At 35.7% G+C, this 19,259-nt stretch overlaps 1 protein-coding gene across 1 annotated transcript in view; it reads right to left on the reverse strand.

The window, feature by feature from the left end:
* Nucleotides 1–12,444, reverse strand: part of LOC141691038 (uncharacterized) — a 40,552-nt gene extending 28,108 nt beyond the window's left edge. The window contains exons 1-5 of the mRNA XM_074495784.1: nucleotides 12,312–12,444; nucleotides 11,428–11,925; nucleotides 11,064–11,358; nucleotides 10,554–10,734; nucleotides 10,191–10,346 (exon numbers count right to left, since the gene is read on the reverse strand). Of these exons, the coding sequence (XP_074351885.1) occupies nucleotides 10,191–10,346; nucleotides 10,554–10,734; nucleotides 11,064–11,358; nucleotides 11,428–11,925; nucleotides 12,312–12,444 (1,263 nt within the window). The remainder of the gene's footprint in view (nucleotides 1–10,190; nucleotides 10,347–10,553; nucleotides 10,735–11,063; nucleotides 11,359–11,427; nucleotides 11,926–12,311) is intronic.
* Nucleotides 12,445–19,259: the final 6,815 nt, after the last annotated feature.

Raw genomic sequence — 19,259 nt, forward strand, 5'->3', positions numbered from 1 at the left:
GTAACCTATAAACAACAAGTAAGTTGGAATTAAACCAAAGTCACTTGTAAATCTATACTTTAACTAACTTAGACTCTAACGCTTGTTTTGCGCTCACTGATTCGCTTAAGTCACTCGGGTACCCTCGGCTCCACCATTTTTAATAATTTAACCTTTACGAGTTTTAAAGCGATTCCTTCGCGAGTGTCTTACCAACTGCCTAACACACTTACCATAAATGTTTCATACATTAATTAACCCTTTTTGGTCTTTAACCTACATTTCAAAGTAAGGCGAGGGAAAAAGTTTCGTTCGTGAAACGCCGTTACTTGAAACGGTCGTTTCTCCTAAACCGTAAATCGGAATCGAACGAACTACATATCAAAACGAAGCTCGTAACATGAGCTATCTAAACATGGCAGTGGTCACAATTTAGCAGGGGGTTCTCGGGTCCTAATGCTATGCACAAAAACAGTCTAAAGAAAATCGGACGTTACGACGGCTATGTTTACGCGATTTCCCATTTTTTAAACTATCCACAATCAACACAAACCATCCTCAAATCCAACACACAACAAACACCCATCCTTATCACATCATAACAATCCCAACCAATTCAATTTTAATCATTCATACATATGCTTAAACCTAACTTTAATCATACTTAAGTTTCTTTAAATCAAAACCACAAAATTACCATCTCATTTCACTACCATACCAAACCTCAAACTCTAATCATAACAATAAGATACCATAACATCCTACTCATCAAAATCACTTATAATATATATGAACCTAGGGTTTGAAAATGGTATACCTTCCTTGGAGTGGTGGGTTGAGCTAGGAAGCCTTAATAAGCTTGGAGAAGCCTTAGGGAAGCTTGGATCTTCAAGAAAAACAAGAAAAGTTCAAGTTAAAAACTTGAAAACACTATTCATTGTCTTCTTCATTGATTAAATGAAGAAGCTAGAGAAAGAATTAATGGCTTAAACTCATGATATAGCCATAACTAAGCATAAAGATGGTTAGGGAATTTTCTTACCAATTAAGGATGCTTGGATCTTGATTTTGGAAATTTTTTTCTTTGAAAAAGGCAAAAAGCCGAGAGCTAATATGAAGAACAATGCCTTGGCTGATTTTTTTTTGATTTTTGATGAAATGATTTGCTAGTTGGTTGGCTTGGTTTTGTTTTTGATTTAGCAAATTACCACCTTGCCCTTGAATTTGTGTGGTCCTAAATCAACCACACCTCCTTCCTTCCATGTCATGCTTATGTCACCCTTATGATGTCATCCTCCCTTCCTTGTCTCCTTTCTATTGGTTGGATGACATCACTCCCATTAATCCCTTTGATTAACTTCCTAATCGTTTGCCTAATGACCGCTGATCTGTTGTACGGTTCGCTTAACTTTCGTTCTCGTTTATCGTTTGAAGGATCATACCCGGGATCTTATTACTTAGGTTCCCTTAACCTTTCTCAATACATTATATTCCTTTTTATGATCCTCTATTATAATCCTTTAATTTAAATCCTTTTTATTCTGTTACCTTATACTCAATTCTCTCCGTATCTTATGGATTTCCGGGAAAAACCAAAGTGTTCGGAATTGGATTCTGACGATCTTTACATACACTTATATACCACATAGAGTACTAATAATATCCCATAAGATCAATAACAGAACCCCTACATAGCGTGGCATGAAAAGTTTTCTCGTTCAGCAAAAACACTATTCATAAGGGTTTCAAAAATTCCCAAAAATTGGGGTTATTACAGTTACTTGCTGAGTTTTATACTCATTTGTGTTGTTTTAATCTAACCATGGCAGTTAAGCAAGAAGATGGTCAGGCTTAGGTGCACTGCTCGTAAGAGCGTACCTGGTGGTCCCTACCGTGTTGAGGGCTTCCGGTTGCCAGAGCAGGTAGTGGTAATTATGAGTGAGCTCGTGCTTAGAAAGAAGTGTATAAATATACAATGGGTTATCTGTCAGTTCCCAGCCGGAATTGATATTGTTTATTTAATAATATTTTGGGCTTGTAAGTTATATTTTATGATTGGTAGTTGTAATCTTGTCTCATACTTAATCATGTTTATCATGTTAGTTGTTAATCGGGGTTATGCATATTTAATTATTAGATTAAAGGTGTGTGAGTCCTCATTTCCTAACCCCGAGATTGAGGGCGTCACACATGATTTATGTTTGTTCTAATTATGAGAATCATATTAGATACAGATTCTGAATTTGCTGCTGCAGATTTGCTGAAATCTGGGACTGGTGTCCGATTTACGCAAAAGAATACCCTATTCCATAGGTAAACGAGCGTCTGAACAAAGCTATCAACGACTCGTCTGTAAGGCGTTTGACGTCGTTTACTGACCATAAACAGTGATTCTTGTTTTTCTGATTTGATTCTGATTTTTCATATTTTTCTGATTTTTGTCATATTTTTTTTATGATTAGATCATGGATAATATGATATGTTAAGATCGAATTATGTGTTTTAACATGCTTTTATGTGTTGTATGAGCATGGTGGATGGTTATGACCTTTCGATCTTAGTGTAATGGTTTTGGTTTTGGTTTTAAATACGACTTGCATGTCGTCAATCTTTGTAATCATAAATCTCGAATGTAACTCGAGTTATTCTTGTAAGTTCATTAGATTAGTTTTACTTTCAATCTATGTAATGTAATTGAAGACTCAAGAAGGCTATCCAATGGAGGTGATACAAAGAAGAAGATGAGGCATACAAGAAGTCTAAACAAAGAAGAAGACTTATCTAATAAGTAGTTATATTTATTTCCATCACCATATTAGATTGACCTTAATCTTTATCATGAGCTTGATAAAGATCACATAGGATGGGGCCATAACCAAACACATTTACTTTATTACACTTTACATTTACTTGTTTATTTAATTTTATATATGAGATATATGCCTATGTTTACCATGCGATGATAGATTTAGGTGAACTTAAATCAATATAAGGCGTGCTCTAGAAAATCTAGAATAGGAATCGTTTCTTGCCTTAACAATAATATTATGAATACAATCATGAGATTCTTGTATTTATGAAACACGTAATTAAATATGAATTTTCAATATTGAGAGAAAGGATGATTCTGTCAAAAGCAGATTTCTATCTGTAAGAAAGGGGTATTAAGTGACGCCTCTTGACAATGCTCCCCCCGATCTGGGAATCATCTGATTATCGATTATTGATTTGAAATATTTAATTTAAAAGGAAGAATCTCTTTATAATATGATTATGATTGTAACATAATATAATCCCTCTAAAATTAAATAATATCAAGTAGTAATTGGCTAATGACATAACGGGCTTGTGTCGGTCATAGCCTTCCAACATGGTAGAAAGTGGTTCTTATTTTTAAATCATTGTCGTTTCGTGCTACAGCCGAGGGCTTTGATTTTGAAATAAGAAATACTTGTCTGTTACATAGAGATGTGTACATTGAATTAGAATCTAAAGGTCGTTACGTGCTACAACCGTGGGCCATTGGAGACTGATTCAATTGTACAAAATGTTGGGTTAGACTTGACTTAGAATATTGAGTTTGTCATGCTACAGCCGTGACTCAATTATTCAAGAGGCTAAAGTTTTATTAGGGAATAACATAAGATGTAATTGACAAGAGTTGTCTGCCTATTGAACATCACATGACATTTCGTGTTACAGCCGAGGTTGTGTGATGGAATGTAGGATCCCTATTCCCACTAGCATTATGAATACTTAATTTTCACTTAGGGGTTGTATAAATTAGATAAACTAGTGGGAGCCACTTATGAATAAAGACCCGATTCATATAGTGTTTTGAAATGAAATTGAATATTTGCTAAGTGTTGTTATGTGTTCATCATTTACAGATTTACTATATTCGTTATGTCTTCTGCACTATCACTCTGGAGTATACTAGATGCTCACAAGTTGACTGGTCCAAATTTTGCTGACTGGCTTCGAAACTTGAGAATTGTTCTCAGGGTTGAGAAGCTGGAATATGTGCTTGACTCACCTAATCCTACTGAACCTGTTAGCGATGCACATAATGATGAACATATTGTGTATCGTAAGTGGATAGATGATGCAAATGTTGCTCAATGTATCATGCTAGCTTCCATGAATATTGAGCTACAGAAGCAACATGAGCATATGGATGCTCACACTATCCTTATGCATCTACAAGAGTTGTATGATGTGGCAGGGAGGACAGCTCGATATGAGATATCGAAGGAACTGTTCGGTTGTCGGATGTATGAGGGATCATCTGTGAATGACCATGTACTTAAGATGATCAATTTGATTGAACGTCTTGGACAACTTGGTTTTGCCATGGATTGGGAGCTGAGCCAAGACTTGGTCTTGCAATCACTTCCGAGTTCGTTCTCGCAGTTTGTTGTGAACTTTCACATGAATAAGCTGGATGTCAGCCTGCCTGAACTCCACAACATGTTGAAGACTGCGGAATCGAATTTCCCCCCTAAGAAGAGTTCTGTTCTTTTTATTGGTGAAGGTTCCAATCCTAAGAAAAGGAAGAAGAACCCTTCCAAGAAGAAGAAAGTAGGTTAGAAAAAGCCGGTTCCACCAAAAGCTGAAGACCCCAAGAGCAAAGTTGTTTGCTTTCACTATAACAAGGCGGGGCACTGGAAGAGGAACTGCAAGGTTTACCCTACAAAATTGAAGAAGAAGAAGGGTAGTGAGACTACCGCTTCTGATTCAGGTATGTTCATGATCGAAGTTAATATGTCACTAAGTCAAATTTCTATTTGGGTATTAGATACCGCCTGTGGTTCTCATATTTGCAATTCATTGCAGGGACTAAGGAGAAGTAGGACTCTTGAAAAAGAGGAGGTGATTCTACGGATGGGAAATGGAGCAAGAGTTGCTGCTGAAGCTGTAGGATCATTTTATTTACATATGCCTACGGGCAAGACTATTGTTCTAAATAATTGTTATTTTGTTCCCTCAATTGTGAGGAATATTATTTCTATTCCACGTTAGACTTGGCTGGATTTTCGTTTGTTATTCAGAATAATAAATGTTCAATTCTTAGAGATAACGTTCTTTATGGAAGTGGTATTTTAAACATGTTGGGTTTCGAGGCATAAAACGCAGCGGATAAACGTAAATAAAACCAAAAATTTCAAAACCCAAAAACAGGATCCATGTATAATCGTGGGCAGATTATGGAGATAATGAATCATACCTTTCAAGAGCTTAACTTTCACGAACTCAACAGAGATCCTAGCTATCACGCTTTGTGTCTATCTCTCGGAGAAACACCTCTATGGTATCCACACGAGCACCTCCAAGAACGTCTCACGAACTTGGCTACGGAATGGATGTACTAGCCTCCTTCTTGACGATCCGAATTGCCTCTGCCTCTCTTTGCTACTAGGGATTTCTAAAAAACGTACACACTCTTTAACCTATCATTATCTATTTATAATGACTGATTAAAAAGGCCCATAACAGCAAAGCCCAACCCTAGTAGGTATTGGATTAAATAATAAAATGAATTTCTATTATTTAATTAATAACTAAGTCATACTTAATTATTATGGGCAAAACATTCCTTTTAATTTGAATTTATATTATCTCAATTAAGTCTTACTTAATTATAATAAAATTCGAATAATCATCAATTAATTTAAATTAACTATTTCATTAAGTGCTCTATTTGTGCGACCCTATAGGCTATTATTTAATTGGCAATAATTTTATTCTCTAATAAAATTATAAACAATGAGCGGTATCTAGTAATACATTATTGTTACCCAATTAAATAATAATTAAATCGTGATTAGATAAAACCTTTCGTGATTAATGTTTTTCATGTAATATAATCCCTTTAACCATACATATTATAGATTAAACTCGAGGCATGTATTTAGTCATCCTCTTCAACATTTAATCCGGGTTTACTTGATCCATGAGTAGACTATCAAGACAAATCATTATTTGAGCATGGCCATGCTTTTATAATCTCACTCAATCAAGAGGCCAATAATATCTCTCCTAATTATAGGAGGGTTAAATCCTTTATCTATCATTCATATTTCTCATACGACTCATGATATACCCGATGTCCACTTTTATCATCACCCGATCAAAAGTAACTTTTAATGTAGTCAAAGTATATCAATCCTCGTATAGAAATATAATGATTTCAAGTCAAAGGATCATTACACCATTATCACTGTGAGTCTTTCTTATGACTTTATTAAACCTGAAGAATCTCACTGTGGGTCTGTCCAGTACCATGTACTCTCACATGTACTTATGTATTGACTTTAGTATCCCCATACTTATAACCAATGAGATGTGGTTATCTTGTCAAACAACATATTAGTCTATCTATGTATTATTATTGTCCTATATAATAATACTCGACTAGGGACCTTTAAGAATATGATATATTATATAATCTCAAGTTCAAGTCATGTACTTAAACTATACAACGTGTATCATGATTCTAAGGACATTTATTATGCTAACAAAATATCGCAGTAATTAAGGTCATAATAAATACATTTATTGAATGATCAACTGACATAAAGATTTAAAAGAATAATGTATTGCCTCTAGGGCACCTACACTAACAAAACAATGGTCTGTATGTATGTGACGTAGAGCATAATTTACTACAAATTGAACATACTAATAAAAGAAAAAGGGATGATGAAAATCTCACTTTCTTGTGGCACTGCGGACTTGGTCATATTAGTGAAAATAGACTGCGGACATTGCATAAGGAAAGGTTACTTGACCCCTTTGATTTTGAATCATATCCTACATGCAAGTCTTGTCTATTGGGTAAAATGACCAAATCTCCATTTAGTGGACATGGAGAGAGGGCTGCAGATATGCTAGGATTGGTACACACAGATGTATGTGGACCAATATCTACGCAAGCCATGGGTGGATTTTCATACTTCATTGCTTTCATAAATGATCGATCTAGATTCAGATATGTGTATTTGATGAAACACAAGTCTGAAGCCTTTGAAAAGTTCAAAGAATATAAGTATGAAGTGGAGAAACAAACCAAATATAGTATTATAACTCTTCAATCAGATCGAGGTGGTGAATACTTGAATGGAGAGTTTCTAGCTTATCTCAAAGAAAATGGTATAGTGTCCCAGTGGACTCCTCCATATACTCCACAGTTGAATGGAGTATCTGAAAGGAGAAATCGAACTTTGTTAGACATGGTTCGGTCCATGATGAGCTATGCGAATCTTCCAGTATTCCTATGGGGTTATGCATTGGAAACCTCAACATATTTACTGAATAAGGTGCCCTCCAAATCTGTTCCTCAAACTCCGTATGAGATATGGAAAGAAAGGAAACTGAGTCTTAAACACGTTAAGATTTGGGGATGTCCAGCTTATGTCAAGAAAGTTGACCCAGATAAGCTGGAATCTCGATCCGTAAAATGTAATCTTGTGGGATATCCTAAAGAGACTTTAGGGTATTACTTTTATACCGATCATCGGGTGTTTGTCTCCAGACATGCTACCTTCTTGGAAAATCAGTTTATCCTTGAAGGAAATAGTGTGAGCAAAATTGAACTTGATGAAGTTCAAGAAGCACAAACTACTACGAATCAAGTGGAAACACCTGTTCAGACTGAACAACCTTCTGTGGAACAGCCCATTCGTAGGTCAGGGAGAGTGTCTTTCCAACCTGAGAGGTATTATGGCCTTGTCATTGAGAATGATAATGAGTTGTCAATCATTGATGATGACAACCCTGTGACCTATAATGAGGCTATGAGTAGTGTTGACTCAGAGAAATGGCATAGTGCCATGAAATCCGAAATGGAATCTATGTATACCAACCAAGTATGGACTCTGGTTGAGGCGCCTGAAGGTGTTAAGCCTATTGGGTGCAAGTGGGTATACAAAAGAAAGATTGGAGCAGATGGGCAGGTGGAGACCTATAAGGCCAGGCTCGTGGCAAAAGGATTCAGACAAAGGCAAGGGATTGACTTTGATGAAACTTTTTTTGCATGTAGCCCTGTTAAAATCAATTCAGATTTTGCTTGCAATTGCTACTTACTACGACTATGAGATCTGGCAAATGGACGTGAAAACAGCCTTCCTTAATGGGAAACTTGAAGAGGAAGTGTATATGACACAGCCAGAGGGTTTTCTTTCCATGGGAAATGAACACCTAGTGTATAAGCTGCTACAAACCATATATGGTTTAAAGCAAGCTTCTCGTAGATGGAACATCCGTTTTGATGAGACAATCAAAGAGTTTGGTTTTATCAGAAACATAAATGAACCATGCGTCTACAAAAATGTTAGTGGGAGCACGGTAACATTTCTTGTATTGTATTGAAAGAGGAGACGTCAAGAGAGTTGACACACATAACAACGTAGCAGACCCACTCACAAAGCCACTTTCTCAAAGTCACTTTGATCGTCATAAAGACAAGATGGGTATTAGATACCAGAGTGATTGGCTTTAGTACAAGTGGGAGATTGAAAGAGATGTGTCCTAAGTCCAATCATGTATGATGATTTAGGAATAACTTTTATGTAATATGTTTTGATTTCATTGATATTAATAAAAGACTTGTTTTGGTTTTATTGCGGGCTTTATCTATTTAAGTGTTTAAATAAGATATACCATAGTTTAAAGTAAAGCTTTTTATGGATTATGATGAGATCATAATAATGAGACCTAAAAGATGATAACTCTAAACTTAAATATTTCCTGGTCGTAGGATTACTAACTGGTAATTAGTAATCCACAAAGATTGGTACATACTATGCTTGCTTCATTATGAAGGATGTCTCTTCTCATAGACATTTGTGTGGTGACACTATAGCTAGTATGTAGGTGCTTATTATAGAATAAGTTCACTGAACATGACTCACACAGCTGAACAACTGATGGAGTTCACTCACGTGTCAGCAGTTGTTCACATAGTGATAGTTGTACAAGTATCCTTAGACTTGAGGTCATCATAGTCATCTTGTGTACACTGAATTATGCTTTGGTTTAGTTCTTAGTCTCCAGGGACAATTATAAGGGCTCTACTGGGTATAGGAATTTGTACACGAAGATAGTGTATGATCAATTAAGGATCTACCCCTTCAAGTGAAGGAAGAGAATGTTCAATGCTGATCCACTTATGCTAGTTCAGGAATCTCTGGCCAGAGTGAATGAAATTAGAAAGGAGTTTCTAATTTACATTAAATAGAACTAAGCATAGTGAATGAGAAAGCAAATGATTAAATAAGATAGGATTGACACACGTTTCATGCCTTGTATTTAATCGTGACATTGCAGGGTAGAAGGAATTGATTGTACGGTAACTACTCACTGAATAGGTTCTTGGTATTCTAAGCAGTGAATTCGTATTATCCGGATAGTCGCGATATGCTGAGAAGTATCCCTCACGATGTAGAATAAATATGATTAATTTATTAATTAATCATATTTAATGAATTAGAGAATTTATATAAATAATGATAAAATAGTTTTATTATTATTTATTTCTACTACCGGCTTAATATTGAACCTACAGGGTCACACCATAAAGGAGAATGATTTAATGGTGGAGGAATTAATTAATAATAGCTGGTAATTATTTATTTGTGAAATAAATAATTAATTAGCAGATTTAATAATTGATTAAATGAGATTTAATTAATTCTTAATATTATTAATTAAGAATTTAATTTTGGAAGTTAGATTAAGTGAGAGAATTATTTTTCTAAAGTGTTTAGAAAAGGGATTAATGATTAAAAGGTGTTTTAATTATTAGTTAATTGGTTAATAATAATAATCAATTAAAGGGTTAATAATAATAATATTTTATGGAAAATTTTAAGCTGAAAATTTTGCCTATAAATATACTATTATAAACCCTATTTGTGTGAACCCAAATAATTAACCCTAATTCTAAAGTAGAACAAGAGGGAGACAACTAATTCTCTCAACCTCTTCCTCCTCCATCACATTGTACTCTTGGTGGATACCGGTGGAGTGCTTCACACTTGAGGAGCAGCTGCTAGGGATTTCCGTTCATCATTCTTGGATCGCTATTAAAGATCTCCATCTTTCCATTAACGTAAAGCTTCTTAAGGTAAACATACTGAACTACGAATTAAATATTATTTTTCACATGGATCCTGCGGAGGGTTTCGGTTTTTTTTAAGATTTAAATTTACGTTTTCGTTGCGTTTATGAGCTAAAAACCCTTCAGAAGAAACGCGATTCTTCATTTTATCCTTCAAAAAACCCAATACACCAGATTTATTACGGCCAATAAGATTAGGCAGACCCATATATTTTACAGACTCATCTGCTTCTCTCATTTGAAGCACCTGTCATATTTTATTTTTTCTATCATTGTCCACGTTTTTACTAAACACCACTGAAGATTTTAAAAAGTTTATTCTTTGTCCCGACGCCTCTTCGTAACTCTGCAATAAATCTGTCATCTTCAACGCTCCTGATTCAGTTGCATTACTAAACAAATAGATGTCATCAGCGAACAACATATGATTTATTTAAGGAGCATTCCGGCAAACTTGAACTCCTTGAATAAACCTCTGACTCTCATATTTATGTAGAAGCGCAGACAACCCTTTCACACATAAAATGAAAAGATACGGGGACAAGGGATCCCCCTGTCTAAGCCCCCGAGAAGGCATTACTGGGCCCATTTCTTTTGCACCATGCGTGATAGTATATTTCACAGAAGTCACACACCTGAGGATTAAGCGAACCCACCAATCATCAAAACCTAATTTGCACAAAATTTCTCGAAGAAAGTCCCATTCAATTCTATCGTATGCCTTGCTCATGTTTATTTAAAGAGCCATATACCCTTTCTTACCTCGACATTTTCTTTTCAAGAAGTGGATCATCTCATACCCAACCATAATGTTATCCGTTATCAACCTTCCTGGAATAAATGCACTCTAATTTTCAGAAATTACACCATCTAGCAAGACTTTCAACCGATTAGCCATAACTTTGGTCACAATTTTCATTAGCACATTGCATAGAGAGATCTGTCTTAAATCACTTACACTTACCAGACTATTCTTCTTGGGATGACCACTACATTGATGTCATTTAAACCATCTGGAAGAGTGCCTTTATTAAAGAACTCCCTCACCAAGTGAACCACATCTGGCCCCACTATCGACCAATGTTTTTGGTAAAAAGCCGGGGTCATTCCATCTGGCCCTGGAGATTTATCAGGATCCATCTGGAATATAGCTGTTCTAACCTCCAATTCAGACACTTGTTGAAATAATTCTACATTTTGCTCTGCTGTGATCTTCGACTCCATACAATCTACTACCTCCAGCCAATCAGTTCGGGTTGCTGTAAATAGATGAGAGAATTGTTCTATAATATGCTATGCTAAACCACTTTCCCAGTCGACCCAGCTACCTTCCCCATCTTTTAAGCATGAAATCTGGTTATTCCTCCTTCTGACACTTGCTGAAACAGGGAAGTATTTACCATTTTTATCACCAGAGTGAAACCACAGCTGTTTTGACCTCTGCCTCCAGAAAATCTCCCGTTGATCAAGAATAAGATGTAGCATATTTTTCAACTCATCATATTTACATAAAGACTCAGTATCACGATATTTCCTTAGCTTTCTCATCTCCACCTTACAACTCTTAATGCGACTACTAAATTTACCCGTTATCTCTTGACCCCATTGAAACAGATTGTCACTAACATGTTTGATTTTTGCTTGGATATCTGCATTAACTCCTAGCTCCCAACTTTCCGTTACCAACTGCTTACATATCGGCTCCGTCAGCAAAGCATTTTCAAAACAAAATATTCTTTTACCCGTTATCCTTTTAACCTCGCCCGGAACCAACAGAATTGGACTATGATCTGAAGTAGTGCCCTCCACATTGTATAATTTGACCCCTGGAAATAAACAAAGCTAATACTTAGATGTTAAAGCTCTGTCAAGTCGAATTTCAGTCCATGCATCTGTACCTCTCCCCCTCTCTCACGTATACTGATATCCCACTATCTCCAAGTCAATCAAGCCTATCTCATTCACGACCTCATTGAAGCCCTCAACCAGCCAATTTGGATAAGGTGTTCCACCGAATTTATCTTTTTGAGACAGGACATTATTTAAGTCACCTATGACGCACCACGGTAGATTAACATCTCTAGCCAAAGTCCTCAATAAGTCCCATGTTTTTTCCGATGTTGTCTATCTGGCTCTCTGTACACTCCCGTTAATCTCCAAGTATCCTTTCCATCTTCATAAATCTCCACATCAATATGGTGCTTAGATAAACTCCGTAGCTTAACTTGCTCTTTAAGTTTCCACAACAGTGCTAGTCCCCCGCTCTTCCCAACAGAATCAACCACAATCAAGCCATCAAACTGCAGCATTCTTCTCACCTTCTCCATTTTTCCTCTGTTATCCATGGTCTCGCATAAAAAAATAAAATCCAATCTTTCTTGACATACTACGTCTTTAAGGAACTGAATATTCGAGGGGAGACCAATTCCCCGACAGTTCCAGCTGAGAACACTCATATTCTAAGGGGGCCTGCAGTGGAGCACCCGCCTTTAGCTCATTTTTTTGGTTCTGTGAGACCTCCCGTGTTTCTATCATCATTGTATCACCATGTCTATTTCCTGAATTTGGGCTAATTTTTGTGACATCCTCTACTCTTCTGCGTTTTGGGTCCACTATATTAAAATCGTGGTCCATATTTTCATTGGGCCTAATTAACACCACATTATTTGGCATCAGCTTGTCATTTGAATTATTCAAGTATCCTGTAACTTCCGTCTTATCTCCTCCTTCTATCCCAATCCCACCTTTCAAGCTACTGATTCCAACCGTTATCTTATCACTTGCTGAAATTAAGGGATTTAATTTATCCTTGGCAACCTCCGTTCCACCACTGCTTCCCGTCCATGCTTCCATGTCCGCCGCCGTGTTAGTTCCCGAAAACTGATGTCCTTGTCTCAACCATTTTGATCCGATTGTATTATTCCTTCTCCTTGGATCCGCCTTCATCCAAATCCCATAAGGCTTCTCAATGTTCTCAATTGGTGTATCGAAGATTCTATCGCAAAATTTCTCATTTTGTCCCATAAGACCACAAATAAAACAAAATGTGGGTACTGCTTCGTACTTGAAATTCACCCAGCACTAGCTTTCCTCCGATTTCTTCAACTTCATTCTTCTCTTCAGTGGTCTATCCAGTGGAATCGACACTCTGACTCTCAGATACTCACGCCAAACCCCTGTGAAATTATTAGCATCAGATTCAATATAAGAGCCAATGTAGTTACCAACATCTTGCACAACTCTTTGAGACATAAACCCAGGGCTCATATTATGCAGTTGTACCCAGAGATCTATCTTATTGATGATTATCGAACGTGGGTCATCACCTTCTTTCAACCTTTTAAAAACCAATGGAAACCTGCCAAAGGTCCAAGGGCTACCCTCGATGACTCTAATATCAATTTCATGATAGAATTGAAAAAAAACGGTTACTTTCAAGAGCTTTCACATACACACATCTTCCTGGCTTCCAGAGAGATGTCATTTTATGTTGCATGGCCTGGAAATCTATCGGGGAATCCGTCAAAAACTTTCCTACCAAACACCATCGGACATCAACTTCTGAAAGAGGATCCTCTGTAACCCCATCATATGTCAACCCCCCTGCTTCTCCTCCTCTAAACGAATGTTAGCGAAGCTTTCCTCCATAACACGGATTGCACTATTCTGATTTGCCATACTGATTAACTTTGTCAGACAGAAACTTTGGAAAGAAAAACAAAACTTAACAAAATGACTATGACATACACACTATGACAAAAGTCAAGACTTAAGGTTATCTTGTTTGTTTAATTAGTAGTAAAACACTCCTTTTCTCCACATTTGTGTGCGCTAGTTGTCAATTCTATAATAGCAATATTTAGAAGTACTTATTCATGTGGTCCTTATACGAAGGCATGCCTCTTGTAAATCGATATACTCAGTTCTATTCTGCGAAGTTATGGAGCAATAACTATTCGGAGAGTCAGAGTACTCTTACAATACTTAGAAAGAGTATTTGATTAAAAACTCGAAAAACATAAAATATTAATTTTTAATTTTTAATATTTATTTAACTTATAATATTTTATTAATAAATAATATATAAGATAATTAATTATATTTTTGAGTACCTCGAAAGAGTAATCGATATAAACTCCAAAATTCTAAGTGCACGTTAGCTTTTAATTTAGTATAAATTTAACTTGGTATATATTTATATATGATATGCAATATAATTATATTTTTTTGGCTAACCTTTTACAATCATTTTAACACTAAGAATATTTTAAAATTGTATTTATTTACTAGAAACTAGTACTCATTTATGAGTTTTTTCCCGGAACATAACTCTTTTTTTTTCAATTTTTTTCTCCTAAAACCGAGTTTTTTTCGAGCAATTCGAATTTTGTCCGAGTTTGACCAAAGTAAAGTAAGAAATCGAGTTATGACCAAATATACCAAAATGGAATCAGAAATAGGTCTGGATTCGAGTACTTGGTGCGAGTCGTAGAACATTGCTTTTATCAAGTTGTGTTGTACTTTGAAATATTTTGTAGTCATTATATTAAAAAAATAGTGTGTAAATATTAAAGAAAAATGCTAGAACTCCTATGTCATTTTTCAAAACTGATGTGTCAATTAATTATTGATTCTTTTCTTGCTTGTAAATAAATTGGAACCCGCATGCCTCACCTATTAAAAATAAAATAAAAAACTTAATATGCTTTGTACGTTAATGGAAAATCGGATTTTTTACTATGTGAATATCAAACTGGTTGTCACAATGTAGTGTAATATAACTGGAGTAAGATCATTGACCCCTAATTCCTGTAACAACCGAACAAGACAAGTAAGCTCAGTAGCAGCAGCTGTCATTGCTCTATATTTAGCCTCAGAACTAGACCTGGAGACAGTATGTTGCTTCTTGAATTTCCAAGAAATTGGAGAATTACCTAGCATGAGAACATATCCAGTAACAGAGCTTCTAGAGTCCGGGCAGAAAGCCCAATCAGAGTCTGAAAATGCCTGTAAAGTTAGACTAGTATAACCATTAAGCATAATACCTTGACCTGCTGTGTGAGAAACGTAACTCAGAGTATGTGTCAATGCTGCAACATGAGGTACTCTAAGTAAATGTATATACTGGTTAAGAAGTTGAACTGTATAGCTCAAATTAGGTCGAGTATGTGTTAGGTAATTCAGTTTACCAACTAGTGATCCATACTGAGCTGGATCTTCATACAATTCTCCTTGATCAACAGAAAGCTTGATATTGATAGGTAAAAGAGTGACAACTTTCAAGGGCAGAGAAAGATCAGAACAAGAGTCCAATAATTCTTTAGTATTTTTCTGTGTGTAAGGATTATTCCTTCTTGTAGATAAGTAATCTCAATCCCCAAAAAATAATGCAGTAACCCCAAATCTTTAATACTGAAAGTATCATCCAAATGCTTCTTAATCTGCTGAATATAAGATTCATCACTACCAGTGATGATAATATCATCTACATATACAACAATGATAGTGATAGTTGATCTTGTCTTGTGAATAAACATGTTGTAATCATTTTTAGATTGAATATAATCCTGATCAATCAATTCATTAGCCAACTTAGCAGACCATTGTCGAGAAGACTGCCTCAAACCATAAATTGATTTCCGCAATCTACAAACCAGATTATAAGGATTTGGATAACCTTCAGGAACACTCATGTATACCTCCTCTATCAGATCTTCATGTAAAAATGTATTATTCACATCTAATTGAAAAAGTTTCCATTCCTTTTTAGCAGCCAAAGCCAATATACTCCTAACTATGCTCATTTTTACTACTGGAGAAAAGGTCTCTTCAAAATTAACTCCATATTTCTGGTTATAGCCTTTGAAAACTAACCTAACTTTACACCTCTCTAAAGATCCATCTGCATTCAGCTTTACTTTATAAACCCATTTACTACCTATAGCTTTCTTCCCTTCAGGTAGTGGAACTAATTCCTATATTTTATTTGCTTTAAGATCCTGAATTTCCTTTTCCATTGCTTGAACCCAAAGTGGATTACTAGCAGCCTGTTTATAACTAGTAGGTTTTGTAATATGAGACTGACTGGAAACCAATGCATGATGAGCAATTGGTAAAGAAGATGGAGTAATTAAATTACATCAGTGAAGAGGATATTGGACAGAGTTACAGAGATAATCTTATAAATAAGAAGGCTGAGTAACAGTTCTAGAAGATTTTCTATGGATAGGTTGTTGTACAACCTCTGGTGTATCATGATTCTGAGAAATTTGTGCAATGCCAACACTTTCAGATGATGTGCTATTAGCGTTATTAGTAAAGTCAAGTACATCTGACTGAGTAGAAGTCTGATAATGGTGAGATACAAAAAAAATATTTGAATGAACAATATTATCCTCTGTACATGGAATTTATGGCATTAAAGGTAAGAAAATATGATCAAGATATTGTTTTTGAGTGTAATTTTTATTAGAGATAACAGAGAAGGGAAAAGTGAACTCATGAAAAGTCATATATCTAGAAATAAGAATAGTTTGATTGAGCATATCATAAACTCTGTAACCTTTAGTATTATTACAGTAGCCTATGAAAACACCAACAATAGCTCTAGGATCAAAATTTATTCTATTGACTTTGTTTGTAGAGATAAAACAAAGACATCCAAAAGTCCTTAAGTGATCAATGATTGAGGATTCTTTATAGAGTTTAAAATAGGGAGTATGAAAGTCAAGACTTTTTAAAGTCATTCTATTTATGAGGTAAGTTGCACATAAACACCATCACCCCAAAATTTGGATGGAAGTTTAGCTTAAAGATTCAATACCCTAGCTGTTTCAAGAAGACGTCTGTGCTTTCTCTCCACAACACCATTTTGTTGTGAAGTATAAGCACAAGTAGTTTGGTGAGTGATACCATATTTGGTATATAAAAGCTTAGTCAGCCCAATACCTATTTCTAAGACATTATCAGATCTAATGCTCAAAACTTTAGCATTAAACTGTGTATTGACATGAACCAAAAAATTCTCTAGAATACCAAAAACTTCATATTGATATTTCATCAAATGTATCCAAGTAAAACGAGTAAAATCATCCGCAATGGTGAGAAATTGGGTACAACTAGTAATCATTTTATGTTTATAAGGGCCCTGTATGTCTATATGCAGTAATTAAAAAACAGCAGTGGTTTTGATATGGCTTACAGGAAATAATTGTCTTGTTTGTTTAATGGCTGGGCAGATTTGACAAACAGTTGATTCGACACATTCTTTAATAGAATTCACTGGAGCAATAGATGGCAATTGAGCAAAAGGAAGATGACAAAGTCTAAGATGCCAAAGTTTTGGTTGATCCACTTTATTAAGTTTAGTTGTAGTACAAAATGAATTTGATCTTCAAGATTTCCAGCAACTCTCCACTTTGTACTGTATAGTCCATTGATAATGCTACCAAGAAGAATTGGAGGCATGTTCAGAGAAGGGGCCTAAAAGAAACAGTTGTTATCAGAAAATATAACATGACAATTCATGTCATCACAAATCCTTTTGACAGATATTAAATTAAAATGAAAGTCAGGTACATGAAGCACTCCCTTCAATGTAATTAAATCTGTTAGATATATTTGATAATGTCATGGCTAATATGTTTTATGTTTAGCTTTCAGATCTTGTGTGAACAGGATAGATCAGTACTTAACTGTTGATCAGTACTTATACTGGAAGTCAGGACTTAAGGATATCAGTACTTGTATTATCAGGAGATAATCATCAGAAGATAGATATCAGAACTTAAGTGCTGAAGGACAATCAGATAAGGACAGTAGCTGATTAAAGGAAAGAAGATCGAGATAAACATAAGAAGAGATATGCATGAAGAAGGAATTCCGTGAAGAATGGAATACTTGGAATAGAAGATATCTGATTGATATATTTTAGGAAGCTGAATTATATTCCATATCAATTAGCGATTATCTTGTAACTGTGTAGTATATAAACACAGGCATAGGGTTTACACTATAAGTGTTATCATTATCGAAGTTATTATTCTATATAACCCTAGCAGCTCTCGTGATATTTGTTCATCACTGAGAGGTAACAGTTCCATATTGTAACAGAGTTTATTGTTTCAATAAAGTTTGTTTTCTGTTACGTAAGTTCTTTAAGTTCGATTTGAGTGTACTATACACTGTATTCACCCCCTCTACAGTGTGTGTGTGACCTAACAATTGGTATCAGAGCCTATCTGTTAACATACATACAGTTAAAGATCCAAACACAATCATGTCGGACACAGAAACTCCAACTAAGCCTACTAAAACTGAGGAACCACCGAAGACACAAATTCAGAGTCGGTATGAGACCATCAGAGTCCCCATACTGAGACCATCTGAATATCCCATATGGAAGGTAAGGATGACCATGTTCCTGGAAGTAACAGATCCAGAATACCTTGATAGAATCAAGGAAGGTCCTCAAAAACCAACCAAACTCGCTGTTGCAGTTGCAGGTGAAGCAACAATGACCGTACCAAAGGAGAAGAGTGATTATACTGCTGAGGACATAGCATCAATTGCTAAGGATGCTAAGGTACGACACTTACTGCATAGTGCCATTGATAATGTAATGTCAAACAGGGTAATCAACTGCAAGACTGCTAAGGAGATATGGGATGCTCTGGAAACAAGATGTCAGGGAACTGACACAATTAAGAAGAACAGGAAGACAATACTCACTCAAGAGTATGAACACTTTGACTCAAAGACTAATGAGTCATTGAATGATTTATATGATAGATTTGTCAAACTTTTGAATGATTTGTCATTGGTTGATAAAGAGTATGATCTTGAAGATTCAAACCTTAAGTTCCTGTTAGCTCTTCCTGAATGCTGGGATTTGAAGGCAACGACAATAAGAGACAACTACAATCTTGATGAAACAACTCTTGACGAAATCTATGGAATGCTTAAGACACACAAGCTGGAGATGGAACAAAGAAGCAAGAGGAAAGGAGGAAAGTCAAGGACAGTTGCTCTTAAGGCTGAAGAAGAATTCCCCAAAGCAGCTTCCTCAAAGAAAGACAAGGGTAAAGCTCTTTTCATAAAGTCTGATACTGAGTCATCAAGTTCTGAGAGTGATGATGACTCAGATTCTGAAGCTTGCCTG

Source organism: Apium graveolens, chromosome 10, assembly GCF_009905375.1.
Source record: "Apium graveolens cultivar Ventura chromosome 10, ASM990537v1, whole genome shotgun sequence".
NCBI classification, from domain to species: Eukaryota; Viridiplantae; Streptophyta; class Magnoliopsida; order Apiales; family Apiaceae; genus Apium; species Apium graveolens.